The sequence below is a fragment of the Urocitellus parryii genome, chromosome 7 (genome assembly GCF_045843805.1).
Source record: "Urocitellus parryii isolate mUroPar1 chromosome 7, mUroPar1.hap1, whole genome shotgun sequence".
NCBI lineage: Eukaryota > Metazoa > Chordata > Mammalia > Rodentia > Sciuridae > Urocitellus > Urocitellus parryii.
This window is the reverse complement of record NC_135537.1, coordinates 173118752-173138960: the sequence shown is the minus strand read 5'-3', so window position 1 is coordinate 173138960 and position 20209 is coordinate 173118752. Positions and strand designations below refer to the sequence as shown.

General features: G+C 37.0%; 1 protein-coding gene across 1 annotated transcript in view; it reads left to right on the top strand.

The window, feature by feature from the left end:
• The window catches only part of LOC113176921 (ATP-binding cassette sub-family A member 6-like), a 55649-nt gene extending 43338 nt beyond the window's left edge, over window positions 1-12311 (top strand). The window contains exons 32-40 of the mRNA XM_077800524.1: window positions 2627-2718; window positions 3146-3330; window positions 3860-3935; window positions 4012-4106; window positions 7711-7830; window positions 8010-8150; window positions 9271-9350; window positions 11514-11569; window positions 11700-12311. Coding sequence (XP_077656650.1) covers window positions 2627-2718; window positions 3146-3330; window positions 3860-3935; window positions 4012-4106; window positions 7711-7830; window positions 8010-8150; window positions 9271-9350; window positions 11514-11569; window positions 11700-11801 — 947 coding nt within the window. The 3' untranslated portion in view covers window positions 11802-12311. The remainder of the gene's footprint in view (window positions 1-2626; window positions 2719-3145; window positions 3331-3859; window positions 3936-4011; window positions 4107-7710; window positions 7831-8009; window positions 8151-9270; window positions 9351-11513; window positions 11570-11699) is intronic.
• The last annotated feature ends 7898 nt before the right edge of the window (window positions 12312-20209 follow it).

Genomic DNA, 20209 nt, shown 5'->3' with positions numbered 1-20209 from the left:
CAGTGACAGTAAAGCCAGATCTGGTGATAAGAAGGTGTGATTCCATGTGAGCATTAAAAGATAAGAGCACCCAGGTAGAGGAAACTTCAAGGGCAGGGATTCATATCAACACATCAGGAGCATTTGTGTCTCAGAGAGGCCAGTGGGTACATCTGAGAATAGAAGGGAGGAAATCAAACGATGGGTCCGGCTCGGTGGGATAAGCTTTTAAAAACAGAATATTTTTTATTTGCATTTCTCTAATTCCTAGAGATGATGAAGACTTTTTGATATATTTATTAAATGATTGTATATCCTCTTCTGAGAAGTGTTTGTTCAGGTCCTTGGCCCATTTGTTGGTTGGATTATTTGGGGTTTTTTTGGTGCTTAGCTTTTTTTTTTTTTTTTTTAATAAATATATAGTTTTTTTTTTTTTAAAGAGAGAGTGAGAGAGGAGAGAGAGAGAGAGAGAGAGAGAGAGAGAGAGAGAGAGAGAGAGAATTTTTAATATTTATTTTTTAGTTCTCGGCGGACACAACATCTTTGTTGGTATGTGGTGCTGAGGATCGAACCCGGGCCGCACGCATGCCAGGCGAGCGCGCTACCGCCTGAGCCACATCCCCAGCCCTGGTGCTTAGCTTTTTGAGTTCTTTATGTACCCTAGAGATTAGTGCTCTATCTGATGTGTAAGGGGTAAAGATTTGCTCCCAAGATGTAGGCTCTCTATTCACCTCACAGATTGTTTCTTTTGCTGAGAAGAAACTTTTTAGTTTGAATCCATCCCATTTATTGATTCTTGATTTTAATTCTTGCACTATAGGAGTCTTATTGAGGAAATCGGGGCCTAATCCCACGTGATGCAGATTAGGGCCTACTTTTTCTTCTATTAGACTCAGAATCTCTGGTTTAATTCCTAGGTCCTTGATCCACTTTGAGCTGAGTTTTGTGTCTGGTGAGAGATAGGGGTTTAATTTCATTTTGTTGCATCTGGATTTCCAGTTTTCCCAGCACCATTTGTTGAAGAGGCTATCTTTTCTCCAGTGCATGTTTTTGGCACCTTTGTCTAATATAGATAATTGTAATTTTGTGGGCTCGTCTCTGTGTCCTCTATTCTGTACCATTGGTCTACCAGTCTGTTTTGGTGGGTGCCAATACCATGCTGTCTTTGTTACTATTGCTCTGTAGTATAGTTTAGGTCTGATATAGGGATGCCACCTACTTCACTCTTCCTGTTAAGTATTGCTTTAGCTATTCTGGGTCTCTATTCTGGGTCTCAATATTTCCAAATGAATTTAATGATTGCTTTTTCTATTTCTATAAATACTTTTGTGCTTTTGATAGTATGGTTATTTTTATAATATTAATTCTGCCTATTCAAGAGCTAAGATATCATCTCATTCCAGCCAGAATGGCAGTTATTATGAAGACAAACAAAAATAAGTGTTGGAGAGGATGTGGGGAAAAAGGTACACTATACATTGCTGGTGGGACTGCAAATTGGTGCAGCCAATATGGAAAGCAGTATGGAGATTCCTTGGAAATCTGGGAGTAGAAACACCATTTGACTCAGCTATCACTCTCCTTGATCTATACACAAAGGACTTAAAAACAGCATACTATAGGGACACAGCCACATCAATGTTTATAGCAGCACAATTCACAATAGCTAAACTGTGGAACCAACCTAGATGCTCTTCAATAGATGAATGGATTAAAAAATGTGGCATATATACACAATGGAATATTACTCAGCAATAAAAGATAATAAAACCATGGCATTTGCAGGTAAATGGAGGTGTTGGAGAAGATAATACTAAGTGACGTTAGCCAATCCCCAAAAAACAGATGCCAAATGTTTTCTCTGCTACAAGGAGGCTGATTCATAGTGGGGTAGGGAGGGATAGAAGAACTCTAGATAGAGCAGAGGGGTGAGAGGGGAAGGGAGGAGGCAGGGGTTAACAAGGATGGTGGAATGTGATGGACATCATTATCCAAAGTACATGTATAAAGACATGAATTGAACATACTTTAATACAAATAGAGATATGAAAACTTGTTCTATATATGTGTAATAAGAATTGTAATGCACTCTGCTGTCATTTATTTTTTAAAAATCAATTTAAAATTTAAAAATATGAAAAAAAGAAATTAATATTTTATTCCAAGTTAAGGACTACAATTAGAGTACTTTTAGCAGGCCTGTGTCATTGTTTAATTTATATTTTGAGAATACACATGCTGGCTACTACTGTTCCTGAATTTGAGTAGGGGGCAATTTATATCTGCTTGGATGAATGGTCATAGTAGTTTGGGCATGGGTGATTGGATTTGGGATGAAGTGTCCCTGACTTCCCAGGTATAGGAATCATTTATGTCTGTACTACTATAGAAAACAATTTGGGTACATTTTTAATGGAAATAGGAAGTCTCAGTGAATGAAGATAAATGTATTGACATCAACTTTATAAACTTTTTGCTAATATTTTTTATAATTACAAGAATTAATGTTTTGGCAACTTGGATTACATATATATTACAAATTATAAAATGATACCGTCAGCCACACAGATGTGAATACATTGAAGAAACAGGTTTATGTAAACTGTGAATTCACTTCCACTATTTATAAACTGATTCTTTTTTGCAGGTGAAGTTTTGGGATTGCTAGGACCCAATGGTGCTGGTAAAAGTTCTTCTATTAGGATGATAGCTGGGATCACAAAGCCAACAGCAGGACAGGTACTGAGAAGCAAAGAAATGCCTTCCAATCCCAGCACAGAAATTTCATGATCAATATAGGTTATATCATTGTAAGTCTATAGTTTTTTGTATTTTGGATATTTTTATTTTCCCTCTTTTATTACTTTCTCCAGGCATTTAAAGGTTTATAAAAGAAGTTGGGATGTCCCCAGAAACCAAATACCTTTTCTTCATCACAATATCTTGGAAACCCCTGAGGCATATTAGGCTTCCCAACTCCCTACATGTCAGAATGTAATTTTATATTAATAGAGTACATGCTTTCATAATAAATATGAAGCAATTTCTAGGGTATCCCTTTGATTATCTGACAGTTTAGGCATTTTTTAGCTATGTGTCAGTTTTTTGATTACTTATACCACTGGAGAAAAGGCTACATGTTTTTAAAACTGTTTTACCTTTGTAGGTGGAACTGAGAGTTGGGGAATGCAAGTCATTTCTGGGTCAGCAGGGAGATGACATGGTCAAGTTCCTGGGGTACTGTCCTCAGGAGAATGTGCTGTGGCCCACCCTGACAATGAAGGAACACCTGGAGGTGTATGCCACCGTGAAAGGGCTGCAGAAAGAGGACGCTGCCATTGTCATTTCACGGTACAGAGAGGTCCTGCGATTCCTTTTTGCCAAGAGGCAGGGAAGCTGTATCATTGATGATGAACTCACTAATAAAGAGTGGAGAGTGGGAAGGCATTTACACCTTTTCAGGGCATTGGTGGTAGAACAAGGATGAAGGACAAGACATGGTTTCCTGCATCCCTGAAAGAGGGAATTTTTAAAAATGATCATATAAATTATTGCCAAGGAATAAGTTAATGAAATCATGCATAACCATTCATTTCAGTTTTTCTAATAAAAAACTGGAAACTGAATAAACATCCATTTTCAGTTTCTCACTCAGATTTCTAGAATTCTAGTTTTTCTTTAAAACTTTTTTTATAAGGTGAAAAATATTATGTTCCAAAACGGAAGAGGTTTTTTCTTTATCATGACTTTGAGTTTAGGGCATGACTTAGCATTTTGAGAATAGTGTTTCCATGAGTTCCTTCAGTTCTGTTAGGATTATAGGCTTGCATTTTCCAGAAATTCTTGCTTGACCTCATATGCTTATCCTGTTTTCTATCAGACTAGTGAATGCTTTCAACCTGTATGAGCAGCTAAATGTTCCAGTGCAGAAATTAGCATCAGGAACCACCAAAAAGGTACGTGTGATATTTGATGTTCTTCTCAGGGCTTGCATGGCATGAAGCCAAACAGGGGTGTTTCTCTGCATTGCAGCTATGTTTTGTGTTGAGCATCCTGGGAAATTCGCCCATCTTGCTTCTGGATGAACCCTCTACAGGCATAGATCCAACAGGGCAGCAACAGATTTGGTGAGCATTATCGTTAGCCTCAGAGCCATGAGTATAAATGTTGTGTGAAGTTGTGCTTATAAATTGATCTTGGAAATCATCCCCTCAAATCTATTGATTTCTGATTCAGTGGAGATTGTGTCCTAATCTGCTGCTATAGTTTGGATCTTGAATGTCCCCTAATGGTCCCTGAAGGCTTGGTCCTCAGCCTATGATGCTTTTGAGTGGTGTGACCTAGTGGAAGAAAGTTTGGTCATTGGAGGCATGCCCTTGGATGGGATACTGGGATGCTGGCCTCTCCTGTCTTCTTCCTTCCCAGCCAGCTTGAAGTGATCAGCTTTTCTCTATCACATGCTGCCATGTGATCCATGATGTTCCACCCTGCCACAGGCCCCAAAGCAACAGAGCCAACTGTTCATGGACTGAAACTTCTGAAACTGAGCCAAAATAAACTTGTTTTCTTTTTAATTTTATTCTCCTAGGTATTTTTCACAGTAATGGTAAGATCATGTGATTCATCAGCTGTCATTATAATAAATACCTGAGAGAATCACCTTTGAAGAGAAGAGATTTATTTAGCTCATCTCTTTGGAAGTTCAATGCATGATCACTTGACCCCATTGCTTTTTATTTTTTATAAATATTTCATTTAGTATCTTCAAAAGATAAAGAGAAATACTTAAATTATTTAATAATTTAATAATAAATAATAATTATTAAATTATTTTAAAAAGGTATAACAACACCATTAGCATATCTAAAAATATTTAAAACTTTTATTTAGGTTATCAAAACATAGTATTCACTTTTCCATGATATTTTTTAATTAGGATATTTTAAAATTAGATTTAAAAACTTATCTATGAAATTTCTCCTCCATTTTGCTCTCTCTCTCTCTTGCTCGATCGCTCACTGTTTTTCTGTATTTTTGTTTTATTTTATTTTTTTTTGTTGTTTATTTATTTTTATGTGGTGCTAAGGATCTAACCCAGGGCCTCGCATGTGCCAGATGAGTGCTCTACCACTGAGCCACAACCCCAGCCCCACAGCCTACATATTTTTAAAAATATTTAAGGAGCAGTTTCTTTTTCTCATTAAGAACATCCAGCTAGCCCAGCATGGTGGCACACACCTATAATCCCAGAAATTCAGGAGGCTGAGGCAGGAAGATCACAAGTTTGAGGTTAGCCTTAGCATTTTAGCGAGGTCCTAAGCAATTTAGTGAGACCCTGTCTCAAAATAAAAAGGGCTGGAGAGGGCTGGGGTTGTGGCTCAGTGGCAGAGCTTTTGCTTAGCACAGTGAGACACTGGGTTCAATCCTCAGCACCACATAAAAATAAATAAATAAAATAAAGGTATCATGTCCCTCTACAACAATTTAAAAAAAAAAAAAAGGTCTGGGGATGTGGCTTGGTGGGTAAGCGCCCCTGAGTTCAATCCCTAGTACCTAATAATAATAATAATAATAATAATTACATCCAGCTAATAGACATGTAACATGAACCCAGGTTTCTGGCCTGAGAGTGTCTGGTTTCCAACAGCAGTTCTCCCATCTCTCTTAGCTCATAAAAGTCTTTTTGACTCAGGAAGAGTTCTTTAGAAGTACAATAAGCTTTGTCAGCTGTCAACATCTCTTATCGTTTCAAACATTCTTGGTTTCCATTGCCTTTTGGAGTATTCCAGATCTGTTTCCTTTTTTTTTTTTTTATTGGTCGTTCATAACATTACATAGTTCTTAATACATCATATTACACGGTTTGATTCAAGTGGATTATGAACTCCCGCTTTTACCCCGTATACAAATTGCTGTATCACATCAGTTACCCTTCCATTGATTGACATATTGCCTTTCTAGTGTCTGATGTATTCTGCTGTCTGTCCTATTGTCTACTATCCCCCCTCCCCTCCCCTCCCCTCCCCTCCCCTTTTCTCTCTCTACCCCTTCTACTGTAAATCATTTCTTCCATTTGTATTCTCTTGACTTACCCCTCCTTTCCTCTTATATGACATTTTGTATAACCCTGAGGATCGCCTTCCATTTCCATGCAATTTCCCTTCTCACTCCCTTTCCCTCCCACCTCTCATCCCTGTTTACTGTAAATATTCTTCTCAAGCTCTTCGTCCCTACCCTGTCCTTGTTTACAAAGGAGTCATTTGGTATTTGTTTTTTAAAGATTGACTAGCTTCACTTAGCATAATCTGCTCTAATGCCATCCATTTCCCTCCAAATTCTATGATTTTGTCATTTTTTAATGCAGAGTAATACTCCATAGTGTATAAATGCCACATTTTTTTTTATCCATTCATCTATTGAAGGGCATCTAGGCTGGTTCCACAGTCTTGCTATCGTGAATTGAGCTGCTATGAACATCGATGTAGCAGTGTCCCTGTAGCATGCTCTTGTTAGGGCTTTAGGGAATAGACCAAGAAGGGGAATAGCTGGGTCAAATGGTGGTTCCATTCCCAGCTTTCCGAGAAATCTCCATACTGCTTTCCAAATTGGCTGCACCAATTTGCAGTCCCACCAGCAATGAACAAGAGTGCCCTTTTCCCCGAATCCTCTCCAGCACTTATTGTTGTTTGACTTCCTAATGGCTGCCAGTCTTACTGGAGTGAGATGGTATCTTAGGGTAGTTTTGATTTGCATTTCTCTGACTGCTATCGATGGTGAGCATTTTTTCATGTACTTGTTGATTGATTGTATGTCCTCCTCTGAGAAGTGTCTGTTCAGGTCCCTAAAGAAAGACATAGAAGAAGACCTTAGAAGATGGAAAAACATACCCTGCTCATGGATAGGCAGAACTAACATCATCAAAATGGCGATATTACCAAAAGTTCTCTATAAGTTCAATGCAATGCCAATCAAAATCCCAACAGCATATCTTGTAGAAATAGATAAAAGAATCATGAAATTCATATGGAATAATAAAAGACCCAGAATAGCAAAAACAATACTAAGCAGGAAGTGTGAATCAGGCGGTATAGCAATACCAGACTTCAAACTATACTACAGAGCAATAGTAACAAAAACAGCATGGTACTGGTACCAAAACAGGCGGGTGGACCAATGGTACAGAATAGAGGACACAGTAACCAATCCACAAAACTACAACTATCTTATATTTGATAAAGGGGCTAAAAGCATGCAATGGAGGAAGGATAGCATCTTCAACAAATGGTGCTGGGAAAACTGGAAATCCATTTGCACCAAAATGAATCTGAATCCCTATCTCTCGCCGTGCACAAAAGTTAACTCAAAATGGATCAAGGAGCTTGATATTAAATCAGAGACACGGCATCTGATAGAAGAAAAAGTTGGTTATGATCTACACGCTGTGGGATCGGGCTCCAAATTCCTCAATAGGACACCCATAGCGCTAGAGTTAACAAATAGAATCAACAAATGGGACTTACTCAAACTAAAAAGTTTTTTCTCAGCAAAAGAAACAATAAGAGAGATAAATAGGGAGCCTACATCCTGGGAACAAATCTTTACTCCACACACGTCAGATAGAGCCCTAATAACCAGAATATACAAAGAACTCAAAAAATTAGACAATAAGATAACAAATAACCCAATCAATAAATGTATTTTTGTTTTAAATTTTGTCTTGGCTCACTTCAGGCAGGCAATCCAGGCAGCTGTTAAGAGCACTGAGAAGAGTGTCCTCTTGACCACCCACTACCTGGCTGAGGCTGAGGCTCTGTGTGACCGTGTGGCCATCATGGTGTCTGGAAGGCTGAGGTGGGTGTCACTCCAGAGCCTGCACTTGACACCTAACACAGAATCCCTGTGGAAAGGGCAGAACTGCAATGAGCAGCTGGAGCCTTTCCTTTCCCTTTCCACTACCTTGGAAATTGAAGAATTGCATCCAAATGTTAGTGGTAGTGTTTTTTCCAACATGTTCTCCTTCTTACCCATAGATGCATTGGTTCCATCCAACACCTGAAAAGAAAATTTGGCAAAGATTACATTCTAGAACTCAAAGTGAAGGAGCCTTCTCAAGTACCTTTGGTCCACACCGAGATTCTGAATCTTTTCCCCCAGGCTGCGCAGCAGGAAAGGTGAAAAGGGTTCTGACTTTGGAGAAAGGTGTGGGCTTTACCCTCAGGTTTCTTTTTTGCTCTGGGAGAACTTCATTGTGATTTCACTTCAAATCATAGTTAGGGACCTCAGGAAAGGATTTGTTGACTCTTCCTTATTAGAAAAGGCTTGGGAGTTGTCCTGTACCCCTTCACAGTATAAAAGAAACTGCAATCAAGATAAAGAATCTCCCTTTGATGGAATTTTCATGCTTTCATATGAAGAAAAGAAAGGAGTGTGTGTGTGTGTGTGTGTGTGTGTGTGTATGTGTGTGTGTGTGCGAGTGAGATTGGGGGAGGACAAGATGGTTGAGTGGGAGCTGAATTTAAGACAAGTACATCAAAGAAACAGGATATAAAAATTGCTATTTTTATTTTAGCAAAGTGAAAATGTAATTGACTATCTAAGGTATGGTATGCTTCAGGGCATGTAACTCAGTCCTGTTCTTAGAATTTTGGTGTCACAGATTAGATAAGAGGTTTTGATATACATGGGAAGACCATGGATGGTAAGATGGAAGGAGCAGGGACTGGTCTATAGGGAGCCTGTCCTGTGAGTGTGGTCAACCTTTGCGCCATGTGGGAGCACCAACCTCTATTTGGTTAAGAGCTGAGAAGAGGGCATGAGATTGTGCAACCAGAAGTAGTACATGGAAACAAGATGTCCCAAATCAATTCTGACTGTTCCTTTGAGGCCAGTGAAGTCTTCAGGTCTTTTATGTCCCTTTCTCGCAGCTTCAATCTCTCTTTACAACTTAGCTTTCTGGTGACAAGCCTGAACTTTCATTTGAGATTGTTATCGATATAATTGAAACTCATCAAAGGGAAAAGTTTAGAATATTTCTTTGCAACGAGGTAACAGTTTGGGTAAACTCGGCATAATATGCAACTATGCCAGATCATTACTAGAAGAATCTACAAAAGCAAGGTACCAAAAATGATTAAGTTTTTCCATTGATGAATGATAAATGATCATTTTATTTTAAAAAGAAAATTCTTGTTTTAAAAAAGGAAATTAGTGATAATAGCAGTATTTATTTTGATGCTTGTCTTTCCCCTCAATGGAGATTCTGAGCTGAAGATGACATTTTCCTGTTCCCAGGTTTTCTTCCTTGTTGACCTTTAAGCTGCCCATAGCAGATGTTTACCCTCTATCTCAGGCCTTTTACAAATTAGAAACAGGTAAGAATGACCATATTTAAACAAAAGTCTTGAAGGATCAATTCCTACTTGGATAGTAATTTAGTTGGAGATGATTGGTTGTATGATATATTTTTTAAACAGACCCAGCAGGGCATGATTTTTAAGAATGGTAATTGTAGATGATGATAGGTGTGTTAGTCACTTCTCATAGCTGTGACCAAAATACCTGACAATAACAATTTAGTGGAAGAAATGTTCAATTCTGAGGTCACCGTTTCAGAGGTTCAGTTCATGATGGGCCAATTCCATTGCTCTGGGCCTACAGTGAGGCAGAACATCATGGTGGAAGGGCTTGATGGAGGAGGGCTGTCATCTTGTGTCAGCCCAGAAGCAAATACAAAAAGCAAGGAGCCAGGGATAGATATAATCTCCAATGGCACACCCCTAGTGACCTACTTCCTCTGGCCACACCCTACCTGACTACAATTACCACCCAGCAATCCATTAAAGTGAATAATCCATCAAATGAATTAATCCACTGATTAGGTTATGTCTCTTATAATCATTTCACCTCTAAATATTTCTGCATTACCATGAGTTTTTCAGGGGATCCCTCCCAATCAAATCATACCAATAATTAATCCAGCTGTCTGGAAGGAGGTTAATCTCCAGTGCAGGAAGGGAAACTGCGTGAAAACACACAGCCATGCTTGACCATTCTTACTGGGCCTCCACAACATTACCCTCATAAAGCCCTTTGGTGTGGCTTGCTTTTCCTACTTATACACAGTCCTTCACACCACCTGTCCTAATGAGTGCTTCACCCCTCTTCTCCTTCCATATCCACCTCCTTCTCACTTTCCTCCCTCAGTTGATGTCCTTGTTTTATATTTCACTAATAAAGGGAAAGCAATAGAGAAAACTTCCATTTGTCCATCAACCTCCTCATATCCGTGCTGGTGTTCTCAGCCTTCCTGTGGCTTTGAATGATAGCCACAGGAAGGGTATCATTCTCTGACTGAGCATAATTTCTCTTGCTACTTGCTATCATTTTTCTGCTTTCAAGTGGGTCATTCTCAGCAGCAGACCAGTGTGGTGTAATTTCTAAGCACAGCATAGTGGTGAAGAGTTCAGAGTCCAGAACCAGTCTTATTGGTTCCCATGCCACTGCTGTTGCTTACTACCCCAGACATTAGGTAAAAATTGCTTGATACCCCTGTGTAGATAGCTCATCTGGACAATGAAGAATAATATCAGTGCCCTCTTTGTCAGGTTGTTCAGAGTATTCAAGAAGTTAATTTCGAGTACCTAGAACTGTGCCTGGTTCATTGTGCTTGAGATAATAGAAATCTCTGCTGCGCTCCTTTCACTCTAGACAATGGACTACCTGGCTCTTCCTAAATACTGCCAGACATAGTGTTCCTGCCTCAGGACTTAGTATTATGGAATTCTTACTAAATATCCAAGCTGCTTCTCCACTGTTTCTGGTTTCTGCTCAATGATCACCTTATTTCTGTGACCTTCCTGAACATCCTATTTAAAAAAGTGCCCAGCACACCCTATTTTATTTATCTATTTTCTTTTTCTCTAGAGCCACTATAATAATTTACTCTGTTATATACTTAAGGGTTCATGGATTAATGCCCATATTACCCCCACTAAGATGCAAATACAAAGGCAGAGGGTTTTGCCTGTTTCTTTATTGTTCTGTTTCTGGCATCTGAGAGCGCCTTTCATGTAGGAGATTCTTAGGCTGTACTTGATAAACCATGAACAAGTGAATGAATATATGAATCCAGTGACAGATGTCATTTAGAGTTTGTGGTGGAGAAAACTAGCAGAGACCTGGTGAGGCAGGTGAACCTACTAAGGGGAGTACGAGATGGGTGCGAAACAAGAATAAAAATCTTCCTCATGTATTAAGGATATGTCAGTAAGGGAACATTTGTAATTCCCCAAACACATATGCTAATATCACAACACATTATCAGACAAGGTTTGAAAAAATCCTAATATCAAGATGAATTTAGTATGCATTTATATTAACTACTTATGATGTTCATTATATCATCCTTCTGCAAATTATTTGTCTATTTGGTTTATCTAGTTATATTAATATTTTGAAGATTTAGTTCATATAACTTGGAACAAATCCTGGTAATAAAATGCCAGCATCTATACCTAGTTCTTTTTTCCCACCAGTTAAACATAACTTTAACCTGGAAGAATATAGCCTCTCTCAGTGCACGCTGGAAAAGGTGAGTCTACCACTTGAATTTCTCTCATCCCTATTAATTTCACATGCAAGCAACATGTGTTTTTTTTTCTGATTATTTGGAAGATGGTTTATAATCTGATTATTCCCTTTTCTCCTTGTCTCCTCTTTAGGTATTTCTGGAACTTTTTAGTAGGCCAGAACTGGGAAATGTTGATGAAGAAGTTGATACAACCATGAGATGGAAACTTCTTTCTTATTCAGATGAACCCTAAGACCTCAAACCCAATGTGCTGATGTGCTATGAACATTTATTTATGTAACAATTATCAGTGTGTATGATTTAAAAGATGATTTGATATCAGGATCATGTATATGTTGTATGCGTAGTCCATAAATGAATAAATTTAAAAGTTATTCCTTTTCTTATACTTAGGGGTGGTAAGAAATCTGTGATAAAGGCAATACTATTAATACTGATAAAGGTAAACTCACCCTAAGAATCAAACACTGGGTACTGGAAAATAAAACTACAAGCTTAAAGCATTTTCAAATATGACTTTGTTTTTCACTTGCTGAAGTAGGTGATGGTGCTTCAAACGCAGGAAGCTGCGTGACAGCCACAGATGATTTGCTTTATCAAGTTGATTTTTTTTAATACACAAATACAACTCAAATTCTTTTCCTAAAACCTTTACAAAAAATATTTTGACTTACATAGAGACTAAAATGCCCTTGAACTAAAAAATGAACAAAGATGCGTATTTGAAAAGAAGCTTTGAGTATACCTTTTGAAAAAGGGGAGTCATAGTAATATTTGTTCAGAATTTTAAAATTTTGAATACTAAGCTTATGTTCTTATGATTAACCTCATTTCCTCATAAATAGTTTTATGTGTATTTGCTACTTTTATAAGTTCATTTTCCCATTTTTTGTATATGTGCATATAGTATATTGGTATACATATGTCTTCTGCATATCAGCTTAATGTATTTTTATTCTTAAAAATAACTATGTCCTTATGTCCCCTGTTTTAATTTTCTGGTGATGTATCATTTAACTTAAAGATATCTTTATGCTCAGCAAAGACAATTTTATAATGGAAAATTATATAGAAATTTAAAAATATTGAATAAAAAATATGACAATTTTTCCACACAAATTTTTCCTTCTTTCTTTAGTGTATTTTAATATAGTTATAAACATATGGTATGCATAATTTTAAAAAAATATATACATACTTACTTATATACCATTGCAATCATTTTAATTTACTTTCAAATTTATAATAACTTTGCAGGTTTTTATGTTTTCATTCAATCTTGTGTTATTTGTATTCCTTGTTCATTTATTTTGATTACTCAATCTTTTTCTTATCCATGTCATAAGATTTTTATACAATTAAATATTTTACCTGTATATTTTACACATGTGGTGCTGAACACCCCTAATCTGAAAACTTGAAGTTCAAAATGCTCCAAAATCCAAGAATTTTTGAACACCAACATGGTGACAGTATTGGAGAATCCCCACCTGGCCTCAAATAACAGGTCATAGTCAAAATCTCAGGCACAATAAAAATATTATATAAAATTGCTTCCAAGATATGTGCATGAGATTTATATAAAACATAAATGAATTTTGTTCTTAGACTTAAGAGTCTCATCTCCAATATATTTTATATATTTGCAAATATTTTAAAAATCTGACAAAAAGAAAAGAAATTTCAAACCCTCTGGTTCCCAGCATTTCTAATAAGGGATAATTCAAACTGTGTCATCATTACCTCTGAGGAGTTAATTTCCAAATCTATGATAAATGATATATAGTTTGCTGTTTCTTCAGGAGCTATTAGTACTTTATACATTCATATTAGTACTTTATACATTCATATCTAAGAAGAAGCTGAAGAGATGGGAGGGTAGAAGAAGACAGAGGTTAGAGTATTTCTTCCCTCCTCTTTCTACTTTGGTGCCAGATCTCTAGGAGTAGAATCTTTTAGGCCTATAGCTTTTTCCCTCCTCCAGTCACACCCTAACACTCTTGGCCTCCTAAGACTGTTGATCTCAGGAATGTACATGATAGCAAAATCACCACTTAAGTTGTCCTCCCTAACAATTTATGGCTCTAGTGGCTTCTGCTCAGATAAGCTAATCTTGGCCAAATTTCTTCGAATTTGTTAGTTTTTATGATTTCTGGTTATAACTGGCCCTGAAGCCTCAGCCTCTGATTGGTATGAGAAACATCAATTTTCAGTTTTCTTAGATATTTTTTTTTACCTTGTAAGGAAAGAAATGATAACTTCTAAGCTGTTTACATGTCAGAGCTGAAGAAACTGAATTTTAAATATTAGGACTTCTCAATTAACTTAAATTTAAATTTAGATCCCCACCTGGGGCTAGTGTATACATATTGGATACTGCTGTTCTGAAGTTAATTAGGATCTCTCTCCTCATCTTCAACTATGTTTTCTAGGGAACTCAGCTCAGATCATGTCTCTCCTTGCTATAATTGCTTTTTTATATCATAAATAGCCACTGTCCTCAACACTCATCCAGATAAAAATTAGTCATTGTTATTATTTCATGCAGTAAATATTTATTTACTTTATAAATATATTGATTAGTCTCTAGCATCCAACTATTTCCTTCTGGGTTTTATTTCTTTCTTCTTGAAGGATTTCTTATTAGTGGTTCTTTCAGAGATATCCATTAAAAAGCTGTCTCAATTTTTTTTATGGAAAGTTGTGTCTCTCTTACATTTATACAATGAATTATGTTTAATTATTTATGATAATAAATATATTTAATATAATGTAGATGGCATATTCATCAGCCTTTCTGATACCACCCCAAAACTTAGAGGCTTAAAATACCAATCTTCTTTTCCATTTCTTTTTCTTTTGGTCCTACTGGGGATTAAACACAGGGGTTCTCATCCATTGAACTACATCCTAGCCCTTTTTATTTTGTTTTGAGACAGGGCTTCCCTAAGATACCTAGGTTGGCCTTGAACTTGCAATCCTCCTGCCTCAGCTACCTGAGTAGCTGGGAATACAGGTGTGCACCATCACACTTAGTTACCTTAGTTTCCTTGTCTCGTTTCTGGCATCTGCACTTTCCATTTTTCCCTTGAATTCAATCTCTGTTATATCTTATCCATCTTATTCATATCTTTATGAAGAAAGCATTCACATCAGCATAATCTGACAATGCATAGAAATTTTTCTATTCTAAAATCACAACATGTGTTATTTAGGTGCAAATAATAAATTTAAGGTATCTTTTTCAACTTTCTATGTTTTATACCAAGTAAATTAGGAAACTTGCAAAAAGTACTCATCATGTGGGTTCACAAGATTAATGATTATATATTGAAAACAATCCTTTTATTTTTATTTATTTTTTAAAGTGGTTTTTATTTGTTCTAATTAGTTATACATGACAGAAGAATGCATTTTCACACATCATACAAAAAGGAGTATAACTTCTCATTTGTCTGGTTGTACATGTTGAAGAGTTGCAAATATAATATAATCATATATGCACATAGGATAATAATGCCCAATTCATTCTACTACCTTTCCTACTCCTAAGCCCCCTCCCCTCTCTTCACTCCTCTTTGTCTAGTCCAAAATACCTCTGTTCTCCCCACCTACATTGTAAATTAGCATCTGCATATGAGAGAACACATTCAGTCTTTTGTTTTGGGGGATTGGCTTATTTCACTTAGTATGATAGTCTCCAGTTCTATCCATTTATAGGCAAGTGCCATAATTTCATTCTTATTTAAGTAATATTCCATTGTGTATATATACCACAGTTTATTTATCCATTCATCTGTTCAAGGCCACTTAGGTTGGTTCCATAGTTTGGCTATTGTGAATTGAGCTGCTATGAACATTGATGTGGCCGTGTCACTGTAATATGCTGATTTTAAGACCTTTGGGTATAAATCTAAGAGTGGGACAGCTGGGTCAAATGGTGGTTTCATTCCAAGTTTTCTGAAGAATCTCCATACTGCTTTCCATACTGGTTGCAACAATTTGGAGTCCCACCAGCAATGTATGAGTGTATCTTTTTACCCACATCCTTACCAACATTTATTGTTGCTTGTATTCTTGATAATTGCCATTCTGAATGGAGTGTGATAGAATCTCAGTATAAACAATCCTTTTAGATGATGGAATACATTTTAGTTTGCAGTTCCCATTGAATGTTTAAAAAAATAACTGAGCACCTGCACTTATGTTAATAGTCAAAAAATCATTTCTGTGAAGGAAAAGAGAAGTCACAAAATTTAACATAAATTCAATCAAACATCTGAAAAGCAAATATGTAATAGGAAGGATTAAAGGACAAAAGTATTGTGGAGCAAGGCCTGGATTTCCTCGTCTAAAAGAGGGAAAGAGCTGAGATTTTCCAGAGTTTCCATTTAGGCTTTCTGCTCAGGGAATGGCATCACTTTTACACATCAAACTCCAGCAAAAGAGGAGAAGAAATTCAATGTCAGCAAAATTGAGTTCTACCAAACACAATGAACTGTGTGTGGCTTTAATAACTCACCTATAGTCTGTGATGACATGTAATCATGATTGATGGTGATGTTCAGGGAGCCCCAGTCTTAAAAGCTAAGATTACATAAGGCAAGAGTAAGAGATTATTATATGTAAACATAAGAATTTTTATAAATTCAACCTTTAGAATGTTAATAAAAATATTAAATTATATTTGTGCACTGAGCATTGGTAAAAATAATGAAATAAATAGCAAACCTATTATGAAATTTAAAAATGGATGTGTCTGTTTATATGTTATTTAGCATTACTATTTGTGTTAATGTTGGTGAGTTGAATTTAAGTAATTCAGCTTGTTTGATAACTATGTTTTCTTTCCGTACTCATTTTAAGTATTTTTGATGAAGTTTTTATGTCTCATTATTTATCAGTTTCATATCCCTTAATGTATTTATTGATCCATTGCTGATTTCAAGTAATGATTGAAAATTTTTGAAATGTAGTTTTGAGCTATTAACTTAGGGAAAATTTTTATAAATATTCTTAAATTTCAGTAGCACTACCTGCACAGCAGGACTTTGAGCAGGACCCACAGTTCCTCACATGACTAAGGTAATCTTCCATTTTCATTGATGCCTATTTCTAGAATCCTAAGGCTCTGCTCAGTACACCTGTTGGTCAATTTCTTTTTTTTAAGAGAGAGAGAGAATTTTTTAATATTTTATTTTTTAGTTTTCGGCGGACACAACATCTTTGTTTGTATGTGGTGCTGAGGATCGAACCTGGGCTGCACGCATGCCAGGTGAGCGCGCTACCACTTGAGCCACATCCCCAGCCCTGTTGGTCTATTCTTAACATTTGCTCCCTTCTTCACAGAAAAAATGTCTTGACTCTCAAGGTTGAAACTTTTGCTTTATATCGTCATATTTAAACATTCTCTCAGCTCTCACTGACACTTCCTTTATTTCTTATGACCGAGAACAAAATAGCCTTCTCCTTTTCAATGTTATGCTTTCATCTTGCTTCTGACCCACTCCCTTCTTATCCACACCCCTTTGAAAAAAGAAGCTGTCCATCTGTAACTTGATTTCTCCTTTGTTTTCAGCATTTTCCCTTTCACTTCCCTTTCTAAATTTTATTAAAAAAGAAAAACAAAGAAACTTCCCTTGCCCAAAGCAACTCATTTTGGCTACCATCCAAACTTTCTTTCATAATCAAGATTCTAGAGAAGAATAAATGATACTTTTTTTATTTTTCCTTCCTTATTTCATATCCAGTGTTGTACATCTGAAACTGGGGACCTATGTTTTGAGCAACTTTCATGTCCCAGCTCTGGGAGGAATACAGCAATGAGTGTTCTTCATTATTCAGATGTCTGAGTGTGGAGTGGGAGAGAAAAAAATATATCATTAGTTTAAAACAAAGTGAGGTGCATTCTGCAAAAGCAAAGCCATGGAATGCTGTGGAAGCACCTGGGAGCAGTATGTGACCCATGTGGAATGAGACAGGCAGGGAGATTTCAGAGCTAAAATTCAAAGGACATGTAGGAGCTAGGCAGAGGGATGTGTCACCAGGGAAAGGCCAGCGGAGGGTAGGGGTTGATTCTAGGAGAGCAAAGAGATGTAAGTAAGACCATGGTACATTCACTGAAAACAGTCATGTTGGATCTGGAGAAGGGGACAGGGCCAGGAGGGTGGAGAGAGGAGCAAGGACCAGGGGATAAAAAGCTGTTTGTATTTTCAAGGTAAGCAAGGCACTGTCAAGGCAGCAATGAAAGTAATTTAATAAAAATTTTATATCAGGGTGACCCTATGTGGTGTGAGAAAGTATTGCTTTTACATTTCAAATGACAGATAGGCAAACAGTGGAGATTTGGCATATTTCAAACATCCAGTAAACTTCTAAGAACAACAGAAAGTAGGAGGGAGTGATATTTGACAAAAGTATTGACTGAAAATTTCCCAAAACTTTAAAAAGATTCAAGTTCTTTGATTGCAAGTAACCACAATGTACCATGCAGGGCAGCACCCACATCCACACACACACACACACACACACACACACACACACACACACATCCAAAAAAAGAACAAGAAACACACACACAAACACACACACAATGTAAGCACACTACTGTGAAATTTCATATACTTGTGGTTAATGTTCTAGTGAAAAAAAAATTCCTCAAATTAATGAATGCCAAAGTTATATAAGCATTCTTATCAGCAGAAGTAGATGTGAGACAAGGCAAACACATGTTATTTTGAAAGTGAATAATATAAGACATTTTCAGTCAGGATCAAAAATTTAAAAAAAAACCTGGAACAATTGAAATATATATATATATATATATATATATATATATATATATATATATATATATATATATATATAGAGAGAGAGAGAGAGAGAGAGAGAGAGAGAGAGAAAATGGACAGATGTATTCTAGTCAAAAACATGTTGGTGGAAAGCTGGGTGTGGTGGTGAGAACCTGTGGTCCCTGTTACTTGGAATGCTGAGACGAGATCACTTTAGCCCAAAAGTTCAGGGCCAGCCTGGGCAGCATAGTGAAACCTCATCTCAAGTATATGAGTGTGTGTGTGTGTGTGTGTGTGTGTGTGTGTAGAAAATAAGTTTATTATAGTCTAAAAATTTACATGGTAAAAATTTATTTTAAAACATGCTTGATATCACAAGAAATCTAAAATGTATGTTGTCAAGGTGGCATATTTTTAACAAACACATTATTAAAATTTAAAAATACCTACAATGTCCAGCTAGCATTTATTGTATAAGCCCTCACTGCTAGGTACGGTACCTTTTTATCTCTGTCTTCCCCCATCCCTCAAATCGTAAGTTTTTAAAATTCTAAAAAGAATGCTGTTTGGATACCATTGTAATCTTGCTGGATACCATTGTATGATCTGGGTCTCTCAGATGAGCAAACTCAGGGTCCCAGGGTAGCCCCTTGCCCAGCCCAGCCTTGCACAGTTGGCGAGGAGCAGAGCTAAGGTTTCAAGTTAGATCTGCTAAACAATTATCCTACAGGAACTGAAAGACTGAAGAGAAAGTTGCCTGTCATACAATGTTTTTCTACATTGCTAGAGTAATATGGGTTCAAACATGCTTATTAACAGTTAAATCACCAGTTGACCAAAATATAGATCCAGAACTTTCCAGGCAAGAGACGGGATAAAGAGGAACCTAAAATAAGGAACAGAGAAAACAGGCTCAGTGAAGAAATGGAGAAATGGAAAACCACAGGAAAACTTGAAGAGCTTTTGAAATGTCAGGAGGAAATGGATTCATCATCTTAGGGACTTACCTTCTCTCTGTGGAAAGCAAAAAAATTGGAGACCAAATCAAAAGAAAGATACAGTTACACTATGAGTTGCATCTCATAGGCAAGTGATAGAGATTTTTCAAAATGTACCTGAGAAATGCAAAGGCAGGTAGAAGTGGAGGGTTGGAATTGTGATAGTAGAAGCAAATGTGACTCCATTTTGTTTTGTGATTCCATTCTGTAAAACAACTATGCCAAGTACAGGGGTCATGACTGGGGCAAGATGTTCTTTTCCTTTTGCTATAGAAACTTTTAAGAACATGGAACTACTTAATGGGGCATTGTTTCTGTAACTAGGGTAATGGGGCCCTGTTTCTGTAACTGGGGTGATTGGGCTAACTGTGATTGGTTAGGCTTCCCACTGCTTGACTACACTCTCCCCCTTCTGTAACCTGGCTTGCTTGCATTGGCTAGATTCCCAAACATCTCTTTTGCGGGATGTTGGGCTTATAAAGAGCGCCCTTGCAATTGTTTGGGGTCCATCAGGAGAACAGCTTTATGTTCTGGTCAGTCGCCACTAGTGTGCTTCAATAAAAGCTTGATTCAATTATACGTGAGTGGTCTGGAAGTCAGTTTATGAAACCCTGGGACGAAGCTTCAACTATAACAGAATAAAGATGTTTCAAGGAATAGATGCATAAACAGGACAAATTGGATTTATTGATGATATCCTTAAGGAAAAAGAGAAATTTTTGGAGGGTACCTGACTAAACTCACAGGCAGGGAGTGCAGCTGGGTCTAAGAAAGAATGAAAAAGAATGTAAAAGCCCCTGGGAAATAAGCAGATGTTCTCAGCCTATTATCAGTCAGGCAGCTAGACTGCT